The 19,875-nt window shown below is 38.6% G+C and overlaps 2 protein-coding genes across 4 annotated transcripts in view; both read right to left on the reverse strand.

Annotated features, from left to right (window-relative positions):
- AGBL4 (AGBL carboxypeptidase 4) overlaps positions 1-19,875 on the reverse strand; it is a 981,249-nt gene that overhangs the window by 355,358 nt on the left and 606,016 nt on the right. The gene's annotated exons all lie outside the window — the stretch shown is intronic.
- Positions 7,608-19,875, reverse strand: part of BEND5 (BEN domain containing 5) — a 32,045-nt gene continuing 19,777 nt past the window's right edge. For all 3 annotated transcript variants that reach the window (XM_075508729.1, XM_075508728.1, XM_075508730.1), the window contains 3 exons: positions 16,456-16,604; positions 11,699-11,912; positions 7,608-7,787 (listed from right to left, as the gene is read on the reverse strand). In XM_075508729.1, coding sequence (XP_075364844.1) covers positions 7,627-7,787; positions 11,699-11,912; positions 16,456-16,604 — 524 coding nt within the window. In that variant the 3' untranslated portion in view covers positions 7,608-7,626. The remainder of the gene's footprint in view (positions 7,788-11,698; positions 11,913-16,455; positions 16,605-19,875) is intronic.

The following is a 19,875-nucleotide window of genomic DNA, read 5'->3' on the forward strand; positions in this document are numbered from 1 at the left end:
GGCAAGCAGAGAATATCGCCTCCCACTTGAAGAAGGAACAGAAATGAAGACCAGGAAAACAGACAGGCCTGGCTAACATCAGGAAAATTATCAATCTGTGGGTCTACACGGCATAGACAGATTTATACAAGATAACAGTACGTTACATCTGTAAACACACAGCTGTGTAACTGCACTAGATAGAGGTCCCTGGCTGTAGAAGAAAACGCTGATTATTCTACTTGTTAAAGGTTAAATTCTTGGCATGTAAGAGTGATTGGACTTTTAATTAATAAAACTTCTCACTGATTAAAACCTTAAATGCCAGTCAAACTGCTTGAGATTTTGCTATTTGGCTACTGACTTCATCTAAATTGCACATATTAATTCTCTGTGGGAAGGTGAAAAGGCCTACGTGACCCTTCCACAACCCGTTCCAAGGCCTCCTGTACCATCAGACATAAGGTCCTCCTCCGCATGTGGCTGCTGCTGAGTGGATCTCAGTTACTTTTTAAGTTTAGGAAAGCCACAGAGTGGAAGTTGCACATGTTTACCAATGTGGCAATAAACAACCTTTGTTGGATGAGTTGCCTTTAGGGGACTATACCTGAAGAAAAGACACCCTCTAGGTTGTCCTACCCTACCCTAACAAGGAGGGTGGTTCCTTGCACCGTGCTCCAAAGCAGAGGTGATGCTACAACATCTCCTTCACCCCTGCTTAGCCCCAAATTCCACATCCTCACTTGCTTATTCCTGTAAGGACGCGCAGTGAAATGCAGAACTTACAGTGTACATTGGTCCTGGAAGAACGAAAGCGTCCTTGCAAACAAAGAAACCAGCAAGTGTCAAAGCATTTTAATATATAACGCAGGGAAAAAATGTAAAACCTTTCTTTCAGGAGTTTTAGTTTTTCATAATCTAAGACTCTTCAAGAAATGGCAACACAGAACATTAACTTGGAGACAGGTGCTGGCAGAGACTGAAAGAGTTAATGTCTCAAACATCGTGGTGAGGCGAGGCATGATTTGCATGGCGACGGCAGCGAGAGCGGGACATGGGGAGCGGGACGCGGGGAGCGCGTCGGAGGACGCGTGCTTCCAGGTTCCGCCGGACCTGACCCCTATGGCCAGAGGCCACACAGAGCTGATCTGAGGAAGGGGCTTGCGACCGGCCGAGAGACCCCTCGCGACCACCCCCCTGCCCCAGCACCTGCGCAGAAGATGGAGAACTTTCTAGAACCAGAACCGTGTAAGTCCTGAAGGGGCGTACCTGGAGGCGGGGATTAGCCGATAAAAGACGCGCCCCCAGGGAGCCGCGCGCGCGCCCACCACTGGAGGATTGCCACGTCTGTCATCGTCATCGCGGGGTCCAAGGGCGGTGATGCTTTTTCTTTCTCTATCCTCCTCTCTTCTCCTTTCCTTTTCTTGCTTCTCTCTTCCTCTGCTCTTCCAATATATGTAAGTTTGGGATAAATTGTGACACGTTGCCCGGAAAATAGCTCCATTGCCAAATCGCCTCTGTTCGTTCGTTGAGCTCGCCAGTTCGTTAAGTTTGTCCGTTTGTGGAATGCGCCAGTTAATAAAGCTGCTGGCCAGCCTGTTCCTCTGAGTCATTGCCGTGACTCTGCCGACCACGCGGCTCTGCCGAGCAGAGATGGGCCTCTGTCGGTACACAAACCCTCGGGGAATCAAAAAGATTCACCCCTCTCGCAACCCACCGAGTGGGATGAGACAGATGCTTTGCCCCATCCACCTCCAATCCTGCTTATTTGAGAATTCTCCTTTACAAGGCACCTCCATAAATCCTGCAGATGACTCCGTACGGAAAGGGAAGAATGTGGTGCCTCAAAATGGACTATTTTCAACTATCAGTGGGCTGATATCCCAACTTAAACATCGAGAAAGATGTCTCCCATTAAACTTCTGTTCTGCTAACACAAGAAAAATGGAAAACACATTGAAAATACATTATTTTTTTAAAAAGCTAAACTACAATTCAGTAAGATTTCTATAAACGTTTGGGAAGACTTTAAAGATATATTTGACTATGAAAGAAAGAATATGAAACTCTCCCGTGTAAGCTTTTTCATTCATCTGAGTCTCATGCGGAAGGGGCTGGTACCAGTGTGATATGGCACTATCAGAAATATTCCCGCTACTGCTGTCCCAGTACATCCTTCACATTCATTAGGGTGAACACCGAAGGGTGTTCACAGCCAATTCTTCTGATAATCAGCCGATCCCATGAAACCTACATCTTTCTCCCCTCCAAAAGCATGAAAGCTCATGCTAACTACAAAGGACATGCAAGCACCAACAAGCATAATTTCTTATCTTGCATTTCCCAGGACTTCTAGCAATTGTTATACTACAATAAAAGCTAAGGCACCCCCAGCCTCCCCCTCTCTTGGGTGTCCAATAAATTTTCTGTGACTCTTTAATTTCAAATCACTAGACTAAAATTTAATATGAAAGTAGGTAGCCCATTCATTAAAAATACATACTAATAAAGAGTTTAGTTCCGTAAAGGTTTTACTATCAATAAACAAGGAATATGCCGTCGCTATTCTGCTAAATGTGGAGGAAATAATTTCCTCCGTAGGAAGCTTTCTAGTCAGAAGGCAGCACCGAAAAAAATCCTTTAGGCTCAGCTTCTTCCTCTCCTCCCAGACTCACTGTCAGCTCTGTTCTGATCCAGCCATAATGGAACTTCGTCTGATGTCACAGGTGAGTTATTTTCATCTTTATGATAAACAAATGATGTCACAACCACAGGACCGTGATTTCACTGCAGGACTGAACAAGTGGGTATCTGACGCATAGAATGAAAGTTATTGTTCAAATATGAACAGCAGAAATAATTGCAAAAGTAAAGCAAATGAACAGCCAAGTAAATTAATTCCTTTTTGAATCACTGTTCCTGTTTTCCATGTCCAAATGATTCTCCTTTCCTATTTAGGAAGCCTGAGGGGATGCAAAAGTGTCCAAGATGGTGAAATTAAAAATTAGCTACTGAGCATGAAACATGCAATGATTGCACTTCATAACATTTTTATTGCCTCAGTGTCGTATGAATCACTTCACAGTTCCACACTGTTACGATGAAAAAAATGACACCAATAAAGTCTAAGCAATTGATGTTGTAACTTCATCAGTCTGAGACTAAAGGCATGCACAGAATGACAAATATTTTCAAGAATAGTGAGCAAACTACCACCTCATTCTGAAGAAGCACAAGTTTCATCTTTGTACCTTTCTGAAGAGTGGCCACTCTCACACCAAAAGATGGAACGCTGAAATAATCCTCAGTATAGCTCCACGTGACACAGCCTTCCTTTCCCTTTCAGAAACAGTCCAAGTTTGGGTTTCTCAAGACTTACAAATGCAGCTAACGCACAGTGAGGCTACAGCTAATACAGAATGTTCCCAATTCAGAACATTCTCACTCCTTTGAGGTTTTGCATCACGATGGTATTTTTTTAACAATGACCTGCACTTAGCTTTATTTTTTAAAGGTCTACAAATTCCGGAAGTGTGAAGCTGAATTATCTTTACAATTTTACTAAATCCAAAACAAGTTAAATTTATTGCTACTTAAAACTTCCAAGAGGACAATAATCTATCCTTAAAACAACAAAGCAGCATTGCAGTAATCTATCAGATACAGCATCAAAGGTATGGTGCAAAGAAGTGACCTCCCACGGGGAGATTGTACCTTCTTTTCACAGTCACGCTTAATAGCTAACCAAATGCAACCTTAAACTTATACTTCTACTTCAGTAAACTTATAAACCTTCTACTTACAGTTCAACTTTGACATGACTAAGTATGTATTTTAGTCTGGCTGTATTAAAAAAAACAAAACTCCCATCTCTATAAAGCATCATTAAATCCAAACCTGTTCTGTAACAGCAGAACCTAACAATTTTTTTTCCCTAACAAATACTAGCTTTCTTTTTTTAATTGAGTGGCTAGACATCGTGACTGAGGTATTAAAATCTCTGGTAGGATTATTTCCTTTAATATAATAGGAATTTCATTTAAATGTATAATAGGAAGCTCATTTCCCTTATAAAATCATCAATAGAAAATAAAGCCCTTTTTGTTAACTCTAATCTTGCTTCCTTGCAAGTGTGCCAGAGGCACTTTAATATGGATCGGGTCATGAATATCACAAATTACAGCAGCAATGTGTGGCAACAAAGGATCAGATTATTCATATAACAGTACTACCTTCTTCCTTCTTTGATAAAAAAAGAAGTAAACAGCATGCACTGATCTCTCAGGACAAAAAGTCAGTTCCTCTTAAATCTGTGTTTTTCTGATACTTACAAATCCAGGTTTACAGTATGAAGTAACGGCGCAGCACAAACCTTAGAATGATGAACAAGGGGTATTACAGGGTATGATAAAATCTACTTCATTTTACGTCAAAATTCTCCAGTTTCACATGATGTACAGGTATGAAGTTAAGCTAGAGTAGGAAAAAGTTAGTAGGCACTATTTTCGCATAAAGTTTCCTATGGTAGATTCACGGCAGATGCGTTATGAACAAAGCAAAGCTACGTACAGGCAGGCACAATTATGGAAGAATTAGTGTACCGACAAGAGCAGCATTGGCCAAAAATGCAGTATAACATAGTGAAATGAAATTCACCGTTAATTTATTAATCAGTATTTCAATGCAGAAAAGCACACCCCATTAAAGTTTGTATTTTTCCTCGGGTAATGCTGGAACACATGGCAACTGTAGCCTGTTTCCCTACTTGAAACACACACACTGGGAAAGACTTGTACGGTCTTCGTACAGGTTCACAGGGAGGGAAAAGACAAGAGTAATGACCAAATGTAAGTGCAAAGACATTATTCATACACACCTGTTATCCATTACAGAGCCCCCCGCACATTGCCTTACAACCACAGTGTGCAAAACTGACTTCCTATTAGCAAAAACTTATTTCCAGGAATCCAAAGATTTAGTTCAAGTTATAATAGAATGAAGAGGTGTATTACCTTTAATACCTCTTATTCCTTTGCCGTAACTCCACAAAGCTTCAGATGATGCTCACATTAAATGCCAGTTGCCCAGTCCAATGGACATAGTATTAGCCCCCCACAATGCTACACTTCAAAGGGAAGTGAACCTTTTTGTGCCACCCAAATGCTCCTGTTGAACTCCACTAAAAACTGTCTGCTGGACCTGGGCTGATAGAAACTCCAGGAAGAAATGAATGAAGACTTCCAAGATACCTTCCCCAAAGAGAAAACTGAAATTCTTCAGCAATAGGCAGCATTAACATCTGATGGGACAAGTCTGTCAAGGAGAAGCCTCAGAAAGATGGTGCTGGTTTTGTGGAAAGACTTAGAATCTCTGATTCTTGGGGCCAGGCTGGAGTCCTAACTAATTAAATTCTAATCTGCCTTTCCCAGGTTTCATAAAATGCTCTCTCAAATAGGCTTATCTTCTAAGAAGTGCAGCATGATCTTCTCATTAAAGAATCTGTTACAATGAAAACACATTAGTACTAAAGCCATAAAAGACTGAGGAAATTATGGACATTTTCCCCAAAAGTAGTGGATTGTCCTAATATCACTTTAAAAAAATGGTACATTCACAAGTCTGCTTGAAAAGTGGGAACTTGCTGTTTAAGTGTTTCTTCAATGTTATCTCTATTTTGTTCTTTAATTAATAAAAGGATACATGCACTGACATTATAAACACTAATTTGCTATTTAGCATCCCAAATTAGGAAGCATAAACATTTATGCACTTCATTAAACACTACCTAAGAACACTTTGAGATTAACAGGAGACAAGCTAGGCTGTTAAATGCAATTTCAGAATACGCATAAGCCACCGTAAAAAGACACTGCTCCTCTTCCCGTCCCTCACTGTGAATGTTCCCCGGCTCCATCCTACTTGCACCACCCCTTACAAGATGACCCTTGGAAACCAGTGATACCCGACACGTCTGCGCAATCACAAGAGCCAGTTTAAGGGAAGGGAGGGGAATGCAGGGACACAAGCAGCTGAAGCGGGGTGTACTCTCTTGGCAGCCCAGCATACTTAAGATTGGCACGAGCCAATCGTGAAATTGCACTTCAGAAAGCATAAAACAAATCCTTATGTCCTGAATTAAGACATCATTTAAGCACACGTGGTGTACAGGAAGAGACAATGTCCTGTTCTCCATCCCTTCTGGAACAGGCACTGCAGTTCTAGCACGCCGCCTCCTCTCCCTTCCCCTCTTTCCTCCATCCACCCCAGCCCTTTAAAGAATGCTTGCATTGCTCCTTTCAAATTATCTGCACATACAGGACATCGAAACAGGTTTAACGTTAGGGTATACCCGTGCTACAGGAAGATGATAAGAAATGGTCAGTAAGTCTTTCAAAACTACAGGAAGCAGAATTTCTGTGGTAGAAAAGGAACAAATGCTGATACTTAGGAACAGCCAGCCTGAAAAGTAGATAATCACATCGGCGTGCGTAAAACAAATGGAAGGTATACTAAGATCACTAACATAACAAATCCTCAAAATTGATCAGTACAGGCCCTAAGTTATCTCTACAAACCTTATTCTCAAAATCCTTCATGAAACAAGACTTCAGGTTATTTTCTTTCACTTACAGACAATAAGGTATAATTCAGACAACAAATTATTCCTTATAACTTTGCATCGCAAGTCTAACTTCAGTGTAGAAAATTATTTTTAATTTAAATTTGTGCTAGAAGTGTCCACTGTTAAATTATGGACTCAGATGAAATGGTACTACATTTTCTATTATACATAATCTTGCCATAGTGTGGCAATCTTTAAATCATTTGAAAATACAAATACACTAAAAATAGAGTGTTTCAAGAACAGTAATATGGACATACTGAAGAGCTTTGTACCATAACGAGAAATCTGAAAAGTGCCTTGGTGCCTGAAAAAGAACTGCTTTTAGATTTTTTTTTAATTTTTTTTTAAATAAATGATCATGATTTTACAACTTACAGCTCTGGGTTCTTTGTTGTGGTTTTTCTGGGTTTTTTTTTTTGTTTTGTGGTTTTTTGGGTTTTTTTTTTTTTTTTTTTTTTTAAACTATGACGGCAATGGTGATCTAACTGCAAGATAATAAGTGAAAAAGAAGCAGGTTTTGTGTGGTTTTGACCAAATATATTGTTAGAGATGAAAACAAAGATTTATAAAAACAAATGATTAAAATTTCAGTTCAGAAAAACACTTTGTAAAATACAATAAAACCCTCTTCAATAGCAAAGTGGATTTTGTACAGTTCTTCCTTCTAAGCAGGTGTTTACTGCACCTAGATCCACTAACTCCAGTAAAACAAAATGTAGGCAAAACGGGTTGGTGTTCGCAGAATCACAACCTATATACAGAACTGCAGGTAACATACTGCAACTCATTGGAAAAACCTTTGAAAATTCACTGTTTCATTGTGAGTGGACTTACAATATATCTTACATTATTTAAAAGCAGGTTACACCATAGAAAGGCTTTTGACAGAACCGCTCAAAAAATGAATCCGTTCTAGAAGGAGAGTAACACTTCAAGTCAGCTTCTCCCATCAGCAAAAATGCCACACAAATCAAAAAACAACACTTAAGTAAAACACTAAGACTTTATTAAAAATCCAAAATTTATTGCAAATTGTACTTTGCACTTTCCCTCCTTTCTTCATTTTTACATGATTTATTGATATCCATGATTTTTTCACAGATGTACTTGTTGACTTTGGAGAGTCTCTGTGCAATTTCAGTTTCATCCACAGTTTCTTGTGCTATTCTATCATACAAACATTCTGGGAAGAAAAAAAAAAAGGAAAGAGCCATTAGGATATTTTTAGAAAAGAATATAGCCCTGTGTTGGGCTAACTACTCAAGAGACAGCACTGAGTAAACACTGTGTATATTTGTTGCAAGACAACAGAAGCTTTCATTGATTCACTGGCTATCTTGGTAAAGACAAGATTTTTCACCAAGCTTGAATCTTTGGCATGACCAACTTCCAGTTACGCTGTGACTACATTAATAGGCTTTCTATACAGCAACAAGGCTAAACCCAACCTTTTACAGTGTCAGTCTTGCCTGCCTAACTCTTGTATTTGTCCGTATCTCCACAGCAGATTTAGAATCTTCTCCCAGCTGAACGGTCTCACTAGAACTGTTGTTATCTACAGACATGTTCCCTGAGAGTAACTCCTACCTTCACACCTTCAAGATAGTAAGTAAACAATAATGGTTAGGAAGAGAAGCAGTAACCAGTATGAGAAGACATTAACTGATTTATTTTATTTTTTAAATCTGTACAACACACATTAATGTCTGCACCTTTATCAGACGCCCTGTCCCTAGGCGTATTTTGCTTTTATTAGTAGATTATTCAGGGTGAGAGCCATCTTCTTGAATGTTTGCACAATGCACTTTGTGAACTTAACTGGAATACAAAAAGCAAGCAATAGTAGTAACTGCAAAAGCAATGAAGGCAATAAAAGTCGAGACAATTCTGCTCCACAGAGTCGGTAGTTCGGTACCAGAATCCTGCAGAGGTTGCTGAAATCAGAGGTGGTGCAACACACCCAACTCCTTTGAGACAGGCAGGTTTTGGTTTTTTGTTTTCATAACCAGAACACTGTATTTTGTTGTGTAGGCTTCCCAGATTAAACAGACTCTGTTCTGCTTTGCCTAGTAATCTATTCCAGTAGCCATTTATTGCTTCATATACAGAAAGCCATAGAGATTATCGCTTAATTAACATGGTTTATAACATTTCTAATGCGTCATATTAAAAAGTTATGAAAATTAAGTACTACGCATGCTTTGTAGTTCACTTTGAAACCTCTCAGAAGTTTTATAAAAGGTTATTTTGCATTAACAAGGTTTATAACAGTGCTCATGCATCATACTTTTTATAATTTCTTTATTACATACTACACAGTAGGGATTTTTAAGAAGCTAGAGATATCAGACACATTAAGAGCTAATGCTGTCGTTCAAAAATCTGTTTTAAATAAGTTAGTCTGTGTCCACAGAATGATGAGACCATCTAAAACAATGTGAATTTTATGTTGTAAGATGTACTGAATATAAAATAAATAAAATTAATCAGCATGCAGCCTGATAGCTGAAATGCTGATCATCAGTAAACTATCATTTGAAACACAGCACCAAAGAGGAGGCATGTCACTGAGAACCTGAAGAAACCCAGTGTGTTTGTAGGACATAAACTGTTACTACAACAATCTCAGGAATACTCCCAGGTTGTGGCAGATACACCTAGTAAGGTGAACTTCCACTAAAAGACAGGCTATGTTATTAGTTTAGCCACAATGCCAAGCAAAGAATCACTTGACAGAACTGGTGCATCAGCTGTGATTCTTAAAGTCAGTGTGACCCAAACAGATCCATGATCATCACAGTTTTTCCTCTTCCATCTCTTCCATTTCAGTGAGGGGCTGCAGAGATAGTAGTTTAGTAGTCGCATAAGGATGCTGGCTTAGGGGCTTCAAAAAGTGATTAGGGGGTTCTGCTTCTTCTTTATCTTTTGGCTTTAGAGGAGGATACAGACACCCCTTCGTATTTCTGACTGGACCAAAGACTCAAGTAGACCTCAAAGACTAACAAGGGCTTTAATTCTTTCTGTGATGCCTGATTCAAGTCATTGGCCATGTAAACTCCAACTTCCCCACATTTCACCATTTGTCCACTTGCTACTCATTTTTTTGTTTTGTTTTCTTCCCCATAACGTAATAACAACTTATTTGATCATTTCCAGCTTTCCAGGAAACGCTGCTGGCATGATGGGGCAAGGCCTGCTAACATTGACACAAATGCAAAGGACATAACAACATGGAAAATCATGGTTATGTGCTACCCAGTACTGCTGATACAGGAAGTTTGCCTGCTGCCACCTAAAACATTGGCCATGCAGTTTAACTGGTTCAAAAGGAGATTGCACAGTCTTGAGTCTAACAAAAAGGGAGTCAAAGACAAGGTGAAATAAAAACTGGAAAGAGGAACATGGAAAACCAGGGCGTGGAACAGCAGAATTCAAATGAGGGTTGAGGCTGGAAGCAAAAGTATGACGGAAAACACAGAAAAATGAGGAAAGAGGGAAGAGCTGAATTGCTGGAGAATGTAAAGGCATGGAAAAGAAGAAAGGGAAGGGCCCCATCTGCCTTTCACCATGTACCTGTTGGAGCATACTCCCAAACTCAACTGTAGTCAAAACAAGAGGAGCTACAAGAAAGCCATCATTTAAATGGCTCAGGCAACACAGATTGGCCCTGACTGAAGTAGAAGAGGAAATTGTCACATAAGCAACCTTGCCAGCAGTGCTGAGGAGCAACAGCCTCCAGCAGGAAAACTAGAAAGCTCTTTGCAACGGGCCAGTGATCAATAACCCCTTTTTAGGGCATGCTTGTAAGTGCGCATCTGGGTAACCAATACTGTTTCCCATTAGGAGCTGACAAGGGTAGCCACAGCCACAGAGTGGATTCCTTACGTGGCCAGCACATCATTACTTTGCTACATGTGTTAGGATTGTACCAAAAGGTCCCAGCCAGAACTAGAAAATCCGTATGGAACAGCTTGCGCTTCCACATATATATTCTTAAAGCAGATTAGTAAAAAAACCCCATGTCTTTTACTCATTCTTACAAACTAAGAAAGATGACAGTACGAAGATCAGTTTCCAACTTTCCCCCACACAACAGAGACACACGCACACACACAAAGAGGAATCGTATTTCTTACTTCCAAAACATGGTACTTGCAAGGCAGATTACAACAGCTCTTAAAGAGTTCATAGTTAAGAGCACATAGCAACTAAGAACAGGAAATACAGAATAATGAAGCTCAATAAAATAGGGAGATTTCTTTCAGCCCTACTGCAATTTAGTATGGATACAAAACCTAAATCCAATTTCAGTATGTATTCCATGAGGAACTGACTCAGTTCTGACTTAAAAAGAAGCCTGAAACACCAAGAGAGACAGAAATGAATGCAAAACACAAGCATGATGATACAAAGAGACTGAAATTCACTATTCGTTTTAAAAAAAGGAGAAGGCCTTCTCTCTCTCAAAGTCCTACGTATGTGGACTCAGGCTTGCAGTTACGGAAAGTGTCATTGCAATTTTTCCTGCCAGATAGGTCAGCGATTTACACTTCCTGTTCAAATTCCAATTCAAGTGCAACAGTTCATTTTTACTATTTCCATTTTCTCCACTTAAAAGGGTAAAACTATTCTTCCTCGCCTTTCAAGGTATGTGTATTTTTATAGTCACAGCTATAATGGTTTCTGTGCCTCATGCCAGAGTTGGTTACATTCTGGATGAAAGAATGTGGTAAAGCTACTCTCAGGCTTGTTAAAAGGAATATATGCATTTTAAAAAATCACTATGTTATGAATGAATTCCAGAACAACGTGTTGTTCTCCAGGCTCAGAGTCCTGTCCTGCAAGTGGTTCAAAGTGATGATCTTCTTGAACCTTACTGAAGTACAACTCTTCAGCTGTGAAGGCCTGCACTGTGCACAGCTATTGCAATGTGTTTTACTTTTCCTGGATATGTATGCACTTTACAATGCAATAGCAATTTGAATTACAGTTTTTAATCAGTTAATTTTATATGAGCTGAAAAGAAGCATCTTTCAACTCAATGATTAATAGTTAAACTCCAAAGCAGGAAGCAAAAGTTTTCAAATAACCTACCTCTGACAATGCTTAATTTGTGAGGTGAGAGAGGTGGCTTGGGAACGGCATCTTTCTTTTTTTTGGTTGCAACTCCTGTGACACTTCTGTTCTTGAGAACATCTGTTCCCCAAATCATAACCGCTAGATTTTTTGTATACTTTGAATCTCCTTGTGTTACTTGCAGCTGGTGCCATTTCTCCTCATCTACCCAAATTCCACTGCCAAGATGGACCTAGAAGGTAGTAATAATAACAACTTATCTATGGTATGTAGCACACAACAGTATCCAAGTGCTGTAGGAACATTAATATTAGGTACTATAATAACAGTAATTAGGGCTGAACAAATCCATTTTGCCTAATTCTGAAACTTCTCCAACTTTGTGGGTCAGGGAGTTCAAGTCAACCTCTTATATAATATAGTTCCTCTTCCTCATTGTATTCAGTTCTTCTTGCTCTCTACTTTTTCCCCCCGCATAGCCTATCTCCTGAAAGACTATAGTCAGGAACAGACAGAAGGAAACAGTAAACACATCCAGTATTATAAAGGTATGCACAGCATATAAACCAAACAGTTGCACCAGCCTAATTCAGGAGCAAGATGAAACGTTGCCTTTAATATAAAAACTTCCCTTTGGCTGAAACAGACTTTATCCAAACCGTATTTCAGGACAGTAGAGAGGGAAATACTTCCTAAGTCATATCCTGTACCTGTTGGGAAAATTCAGCCTGATTGTTTAAAGTAACTAGAAGGGGAGAAGGGATTTTGAGAGCTCCAATTTCAATATAAGCCAAGAGAGCTTGGAAGCTTTGTAAAACTTCCAATTCTATCATGAAGTTTGCCTATCATGTACGATCAATCTATCCAGGGGAATACTGTTTTGTGGTAAGGCAATGACCCATTGCTGCAACATCATAAACTTTCCATTACCCAGACAATGGGGAGCAGAGGTATTTCATTGTACTAGTAAAGCAGGATAATATGCGTACTGGGAAATGCAGTGTGAAGCCATTGTAGTCTCCAAAAGGAAGCTGCTCAAGTCTAGTTGTGCTTATTAGCCTTGCTCAGCATTGACTATGCTGGGTTGACTCCCACAGAGCTATACCTTATCTCTACCCCAACGCTCCAGACTTAAGACGAATGCAGGATGAGAATCTGAGTACCGTCCTTAGGCTGGCACTACGTATGTTTGAGCTGATAGTCCTCCTGGTAACCAGGACACCTTCAAGCAACAGCAAGGAAAATAACTCCACTAGTAATCAGCACAGGTCTGACATGAGTGCAACCAGTAAACCCAACTGGACGCAAATGCTGGCCCTGTGCAGAACCACAGAGAATACTTTGTACCATGTACGTCCATGCTCCTAATTCCTGGAGTACAGTGCAGGCACCTGAACTACCTCTGCACACAGAAAGCTTTGTTCACATGGTGATGAACTTCATTCAGTTGGAGCCACTCTTGCTCATCATCCATGACAAGCTAATGCATGACCTAGCTATTCTAATTAGTGCTAAGAGTTCACTGCACTGGAAAGGAAGAAGATAGAACTTACTTTCAGATAATTCTGTAGAAGTGCAAAATGCCAAAAATATGTATCAATTGGATTGTTATATCCAAAATTTAGGTTCACAAAAACTGATCAAATGGAAGTTCTTTCTGTAACACTAATACTTTAATAAAAACTTACTGCCTCCTCACGATTAAAAAACCCCCTGTGAACAAAATTATACGGCAAAACTATATTAGGAGACTCTGTCTGCCTTAAATGTTTTGCTCTTAGTTTTTCGTGTTTTTACTCCTTCCATGTGGCATTACATAAACTGTGCCTGCTACCCATACAGATCTGAACAGTATCACCTAAGTCCCACTAAATGCAATGAAAACTGGACAAAGCTACTGTAAAATTTTATATACCCATAATTTTACTGCCTGTATTCAACCAAATACCATTTTTCCTTTAAATGGAAACCTGCTTTAATTATTAATGAGGGCTATAACCTGAAGAAATATTTTATTACAACAGCATCCTTCAAAAGCGACTAGTTGTTTAAAAACTTAAATAGAAAAATATGAATGGTTTGGCTACCAGCTACCTTGTAAAAAACAAATGAAAAGCCTAACTTCCTCAAAGTATAAAACCATAAAGCAAGCTGCCTCTCCTGCAGAATTTTCTACACTAAAGGGATTCTAAGAAGCTTTTCACAAGTCCACATGGTATTTAGATTTTGTAATGGACAGAAATGGAGCTAGTAATAAGCACAACATGAACACCTCTTTTTTTCCTTCCTTCTCTGTTGTTGAGCCTTTTCATAAGTGCTTTAAAAAATTCACACTCTTTTGGTGCTCTCTACATATTTTGTAAGACAACTTCAATCAGAGTGAGCAGTCTGTATTCAGAAAACAACCACATTACAGTTATAATTCAGTTATTTCCATTTTGATCTTAGAAAAGTTATCTGTAAAAATGAGTATAAGTTACTTAGAAAATAACTAAGATTAGGAATGTTGTGACATGCCACATTTTGGATGTCTGTATTACATTCGTTGTAGAGACTGTTGTATTTTATCAAAAATCAGATTCCTCCCTGCCAAAATTAGGGTTTGTCTTTGCTAAAGATTGTTTAGTCTCTTAAGCTACTACATTACTCATTAGCTTTAAGTCACTTAAAAGAAAACAAGTTATAGCAAATATTTTTAATATTTATGTTTCAGACAGATCATCTCTTTTTTGAACATGCTTCATTTATTAAAAAAGTTATCACTGGTATGAAACACCTATGGTAACAGCAACTATGTGACAGACAGCCACAGACACAGAAAACTTATGTCTCCCTTCTTCTATTTCTAGCACTGGTACAGCAAGGAATTTAATCTCTCCATGTCTCAGTTTACTTCTCTGTAAAACACACTTGGTACTGTTTCCTATTACTCCCAAAGCTATGGGAAGCTTACTGTACTCCAGATTCAGAAGCCATTTCCTTCTTCCTGGAAGAGCTGCCCCATGGGCCAGACCCTTGGCTTGATGAAGTCAATGGGAACTTTACCCTCAATTTCAGCAACTGCAGGATCAACCTTCAAGCACAACGCAACAGAAACAACAGCAAATTCAAAGCAATGCTCACCACCGTACCTGTGCTAACATGTGCAATATAAAATGTATCTCAGAAGAGGAACGCTTTTTTTTTTTTCCTTTCCTTTTCTTTAAATGAATGCCATAGGCTCTTTTTCGGTAACTCTGTTCTGCCTCTGGAGGAGAGAGATTTATCTGCTTTGAAAGAATCCTACTAAGATCAAATCCGATGCCACAAAGGGCAAGATTTCTAAAAAAGTATTTCAACTACTCTAGTGGTACATGTCAATAAAGAAGTAATGAAAAAAAGGCATAAATAAGGAAAACTGAAAAAACCACCCTCCAACACTCTAAATGCCAGAAATGTGAACTAATAATGTATCTGAGCTGGCTGAAGCCCCAATAAATAGGCAAACTTGAAGAAATACCAAAATTACAAAAAGAAAGTTAAAGAGATATTAACGTCTGTAAAGACAGAGAAGACTTCAGCAACAGAAGTGCCGAGAAGCTGGCAGATGAAATAAAGGTGCAGGAAAAGCTGCATACAAATACTAAAGGACATGCCCTATCCCACAGATCTTAAGCAGAAAAAAAGGAGGTAAACCGAACTCTCACAGTAATATATGCTAAGTTTTCATTGCACAAATATACACAAAATATACAAGCAAATGACGTATGTTAAATATATTAGGTAAGAAAAGCTATCTGAACCAAATACCTGTCAAACTGTCAAGGTTATACTATTTTTCACATACATTTTGTCCTCAACAATTACGTCAAATTCATCTTCAAGAATGACAGACACTTGTGCAGTCAATCTTGTAACACAGATCTGAAAATGTAATATTTCATGCTATTCCATCAGTAATTCCACTGTATGCCAACGCTGAAATGGACATTTGCTCCTAAAAGGTTCTCAGATTATGGTACCGAATGCATACATATCCTAAGTAACAGGATCTGCCATAGGCAATTCTGAAGGACATACAGTTTTGTAAAAGAAATACAACGTTCATTTAATGATAATGGCAACAGCTATAAAAGCAGGCCTCAGTAGATGAGCAGACAATGTGTTAAACATGCTGAAATCTGAAAAACTATCAATCAGGTTCTGGCAAACTGTGGTTAGATGGTATTCCACCAACTTGATAAAAGTATCTGTAAAGTAGCACCACATCAGCTCAATTCAGTGGCAACACTCCTACCAGATTCAAGGGAGCCCATTTTCATTCCAGGGTTCGTAATTATCTACTGGACTCCAATTCAACCAAAACATGAAGGCTTCTCTGCAATAGGACTACAGCACACTAAAAACATTGAAGACCTTTTAGGAAAAAGTATTTCTGTTAAATAGACTAATGTAACTTTATAATGTGGGTCACTGACTCTGGTCTGTATTTGGTAGGTTTTTTTGGTATGTCACCAACTGAAGACTATGCCAATGTGCTTGTGCATGCATATCTAATAATTATATTCCTTGTGTTACACAGCATTCAGTGCTCTCATCACTGAGGATAATTTTCTATCCTGTTCACATTTGTGTAATTCCATAATTTTCCTCAGCATAATAGCATGCCTTTACAAAAACTGAGGAAGTTTGTATAAGCTGCTACCATGCAAAACCCCCAATATCATGAAAATTCCACAAGAAAATCACCTGATGGACATTTACAAACTATTCATGCTATATTTAATTTAAAATACCTTTCCATTCTCGAGAATATACTTGTCCATTACTGGAACAGGGGCAGGATAGTACGTTGATGTATTTGCTTCCTCACTGAAGGTCTTCTGTACCTCAGGTTCAGGCTCAATTGATTCTGGTTTTACTTTTTCAAGCTCAATGGCAGGTCCTAGACAGTTAAGAAAAGAGAGCTGTCTGCTATCCCAGAGAACATGAAATCAATCACTTCATCACCCATGGTTAGCATAAAATAACATATTAGTCATGTCCTTTTCAAAGTTACAAAGAGTCTAAACCAAAATCCTACTTCCGAATGTCAATAAATAAAAGCAGGATAAGTAACTCTGCTTTATAAATATGAAAATGTTTAATTTTAATGTAAATGTTTATTTTTTATTCTTAAAGCATATGGACAATTACAGATATGGGTAAGATTGCTTCAGTGCACGCTATGGAAATTATGTTAAAATGACACTGAAATTATAAACCAAAAGCAACAATAGTAATTCTTCAAATAAGAATTACTCTATATTTGCATAGAAACCTGTGTAATTTACTGGGATAATTATATAAATTATCCATATAGAATTACAAATTTTATAGAAATTTGAAATCTCTTTAGATATAACAGAGGTATATCAAAAATAGTGAGGATCTACAGAAATGCTATAAAGGAAACAGGCTTAGGCTACTTATGCTAAAGTATCATGCACAGAAAAAGTATCCAAGGTTAAAAAAACCCACATGAATTAGAATTTTGATTGTCCAATCCATCCAACACACTGATTTTTATTTTTAATGTAATCAACAAAAATTAAGCACAGATTAAACAACAGAATAATATTAAGCATATGTTTGAGGCTTCAAAGGAGGATAATTATTTTGTCAGTCATCAACTTTTCTTTTCCAGATCAAACTTATAAAGTGTTCCTAAAAAGGCAGAAGAACAAAATAAAATCATTTGTGGACTGGATTTCATTATTCCATTCATTGCAGCAGTTAGAGCAGAAGTCTATGAACAGGCTACGGCCCCAAGCCTATCATTGTCTCTTGATGTCTGCCTCTGGGCTCACGAGAAGCTCCAGCAGTCACTGAAGTTCCATGCAGGGACGGTGGTTTGTTAACACAGCAAAGTTGCCAGCTCAGACCCTGGACACCATGGTAACAGCCATTTCCAAGAACTATAAGGATAAACTCACCCACTTGTGAGAACTATATTGTACTGGGTTAGTGCCGAGAGTGCCGCAGCACTCTGTAGCCCAACCTTGACATCTTCAACAAATGACAATTCAATCAATACTCAGGTCACCATCACGGTTCAGCATCCCTCCTCAGTGTTTGTACACATAGACCAAGCCCTGAATTGATCTAACTCTGCAAGTCAAGCTGGCACCAGAACTCATGTCTTGAGTCACGTATCTTAAATAGTTCCTGTACCTGGAACAAGTAAAGTATTCATTCCTCCTACTTTGCACAGTTTCATTTACAGATTATTTTACAATGATATCAGCATTTCCTCCATTGTCAGCATTTGACATTTATCCTATAGCTTATTCTACACCTACATAGCTAGCTAAATGTTCTCAGCTGACTGCCACTTGACACTCAGCAACAACTAAAAGTTGTCTTGCCAACTCGGACAACCCTACACTGCAGTGCCACCACAGAGTTTCTTAAGAGCCATATGCAATGCAAGCATGGCGCAAATAGAGAAATCACAAAACAATATACCTTTTGCATTATAATTTCATAGTAATCTTAATCAGCACTTCTACTATTATGTATATGCAACGGTACAACCAAGACTAATTAAACTTCCTATACTTGAGACTGCTAAACTGATTCAGACTGGGGGAAAGACCTGGACGGATTAAACCACCCAAAGTCTGCACACACCTCAGTGTGGGCACACCCGAACAAGCAGATGCAGTGACATAACTGCCAGTGTGAACTTCAGAAGTCATCTTTTAGCTGTTACTTCAAGAACACATTCTTCAACAAAGTGCTCTTTTGAGTTTTCTTACACTTTGAAAGTCACTTTGAGGAAGACACCAAAGTACAACCACCTTCTTCCTAGAAGGAAATGTTTATCTCAGTTTAAACACTTTCACTAGTTGCTGTTTAGAAGTCTTTTACTGTTTGGTTTATAGTCATATATTGACACAGCTGGGACTTGGTTTCCAGAGCTCCCCAAGAAAAACAGCTGATTAAAGTCCACAATAACCATAGCTCTAACAGGTCAGAAAAACCTCTATTGCAATTCATGCTTTACTGCTTGCTTAGAAGTCACCAACAAAAAGGCTTTAAAACGTCTTCTTTTATACTCATTTTTTCTTCCCAAACAGAAATCTGCCTCTAACGACGTAGTCTTCACAGCTACTTTCACCAACTACTAAAGGCTGCATTTTCAACCTGGCATGTTGTGAATTAGACATGCAACCCACATTAGTGCCTTACTGCTAATGGGAGTTGTGTACCATGCACCATACTCTAAAAGTTTCCTCTCTTTGTAGCGCTCGTGCTCTGCATCTTATTTTAAAGATGATGAATGGGACATACAAAAATATATGCCACCATCTAAAGGCTTAATTAACAATGATAGTACTTATGTAATAAGGATCATAAAAAAAAAAAAAGACAATTCTTCAGAATGCAAAAAGGAAACAAATGTTTTATTGTAAAAGCTTTCTCCTTCTGACTGTAAAGTTTCCACAATATCTGAAAGGCCAGCAACTTCAAATGAAGGATGAAGAGGTAGAAGGCTTCCCTTCATCACCTCTTTTCCTCAAAAATGCATCTTAGGCTACACGCTACTCAAAAATTACTAAGTAAGCCAAAATAAATTAACTGATAAAGTGGTCAATATACATTTGTGAGCAGCAAGCTGTTTTCCCACATGGTCTACCAGAATCTGAAAGAAAACAACAGCAGTCTGAGAAGGGGAAATATTATATATATGGTACTTCCTGTACTCGTTACTTGATAGAAACCTTGGGACTTTTTTTTACATCAAAAAGCCACACAAATCTAGAAAAGCTGAATAATAGCAATTCCTTACATGTGGTAAGACACAAATACCATTTCATTCTCCCTATTCTGGTGTCAGTCCCAAGACACTGTAAACTGGATCACTGAAATTAAACTGGGATTAAAAATAACCAGCCAGGGCACCACGTGTGTGTTGATGAATGAATGTGAGTGAATGAAAGTGAATATACTCCCTGACTTTAGAGCAACACTAATTCTTAGCAATACAACATGAAAATGTAGTATTTCTCGGGGAGCGAACAACACCCAAACATTATCCCTGATACAACTTTACTACTTCTGGCCATACACAACCATAGTAAACTGCACAGATCTTACCCTGGAGACAACTGGTTTTTTAAGAAGTTATTGAAATTCTTATCTTTTGCAATCCAAGGATTATTTAAAGTTAG

This window comes from Mycteria americana, chromosome 7 (assembly GCF_035582795.1).
Source record: "Mycteria americana isolate JAX WOST 10 ecotype Jacksonville Zoo and Gardens chromosome 7, USCA_MyAme_1.0, whole genome shotgun sequence".
Classification (NCBI taxonomy): Eukaryota; Metazoa; Chordata; class Aves; order Ciconiiformes; family Ciconiidae; genus Mycteria; species Mycteria americana.